The sequence below is a fragment of the Nannospalax galili genome, unplaced genomic scaffold, assembly GCF_000622305.1.
Source record: "Nannospalax galili isolate Female #2095 unplaced genomic scaffold, S.galili_v1.0 C48595971, whole genome shotgun sequence".
Lineage (NCBI taxonomy): Eukaryota > Metazoa > Chordata > Mammalia > Rodentia > Spalacidae > Nannospalax > Nannospalax galili.
In genome coordinates, this window is record NW_008470559.1 from 1 (window position 1) to 1,055 (window position 1,055).

Genomic DNA, 1,055 nt, shown 5'->3' on the forward strand with positions numbered 1-1,055 from the left:
TGCCCCTAGCCCATACTGGAGGATTCTAATCAGGTTCTCTAGAATTGTTGAGGGTAGTTAGGCGAACGTCAAATGATATACCTCCCTCCTCACACAGAGCCTTGTATATATTTGATACTTCATGAATGATTTCTTTGTGTTGGGTTTGACATTTTTGAAACAGATTCTCATTGTACAGAAAGACCTGCCTCTGACACTGTCCTTTTAACCACCCTCTGCCATGCTAGAATTACAGGCATGTACCACCACACCTGCTTCTTTTTTCAAATGAAATCTTGGGGCTTGAATTCAGAGTTTCACGTATTCTAGACAAGCACTCTACCACCTGAGCTACATGCCCTGGCCCTGCTTCTCCTTGGTTTTATGGGTGAGGAAGCTGAAGGAGACCAAGTGCCTTCTTGCCCAGCAGTGACTTTCCTCCGCAGGTACCCTGGAGGCCCCTTGGTCCTTGAAAGATACTTACATCACTCCTGCTTTGGGGCAGACACTGCCATTGGCTAACTGGTAACTAATCACTCAATTTTCTGGAATTTTCTTGGGAACGAAGGACATACAGCAAGAAGAGGGTATGGTCACAGAGTCTGAAAGAGATGAAGAAGAGGCTTGTCGGCTTCCAGCTTGTCATAGGCTCTTTCTTGGCCTCAGATACAGAGCTTGGTATACCTCTTGGTAATTCACGGTGCACGCCCTCTCACAGTCCACTGTGCCATCCCAGCAGTGCCCTTAGAACCTGGTGAGACAGCCCCAGGCTGGGACTGGAAGTCTTACCTGTGGGGATGATGCAATGTGTACAAAATACCAGGAGAAGGAGGCTGGTGATGATGGTGGTGGGGCCTGCCATGTCCTAGAGAACAGAAGCCACAGCTCAGAGCTCAGAGCCCAAAGCCAGGGTGCAGGAGAGAGGGCCTTGGGTATATGGGAATGGTTCTCTCCTGCTGACTTTTATAGGGGCAACTAGGAAGACACATACACTAATCCCCCCTCCCCCCAAGCTTCCTTGAAAATCATGAGCACTCTGTGGTCAAAAAAAGGAGGAAGTTACTGCCCATTTTTTT

At 48.3% G+C, this 1,055-nt stretch overlaps 1 protein-coding gene across 1 annotated transcript; it reads right to left on the reverse strand.

Annotated features, from left to right (window-relative positions):
- Positions 1-459: 459 nt before the first annotated feature.
- On the reverse strand, positions 460-983 carry Ccl24 (C-C motif chemokine ligand 24). Its single transcript, XM_008826386.1, is given in 2 exon segments — positions 460-581; positions 769-983. Coding segments are annotated over 2 exon segments (195 nt in total). The 5' UTR covers positions 842-983.
- Positions 984-1,055: the final 72 nt, after the last annotated feature.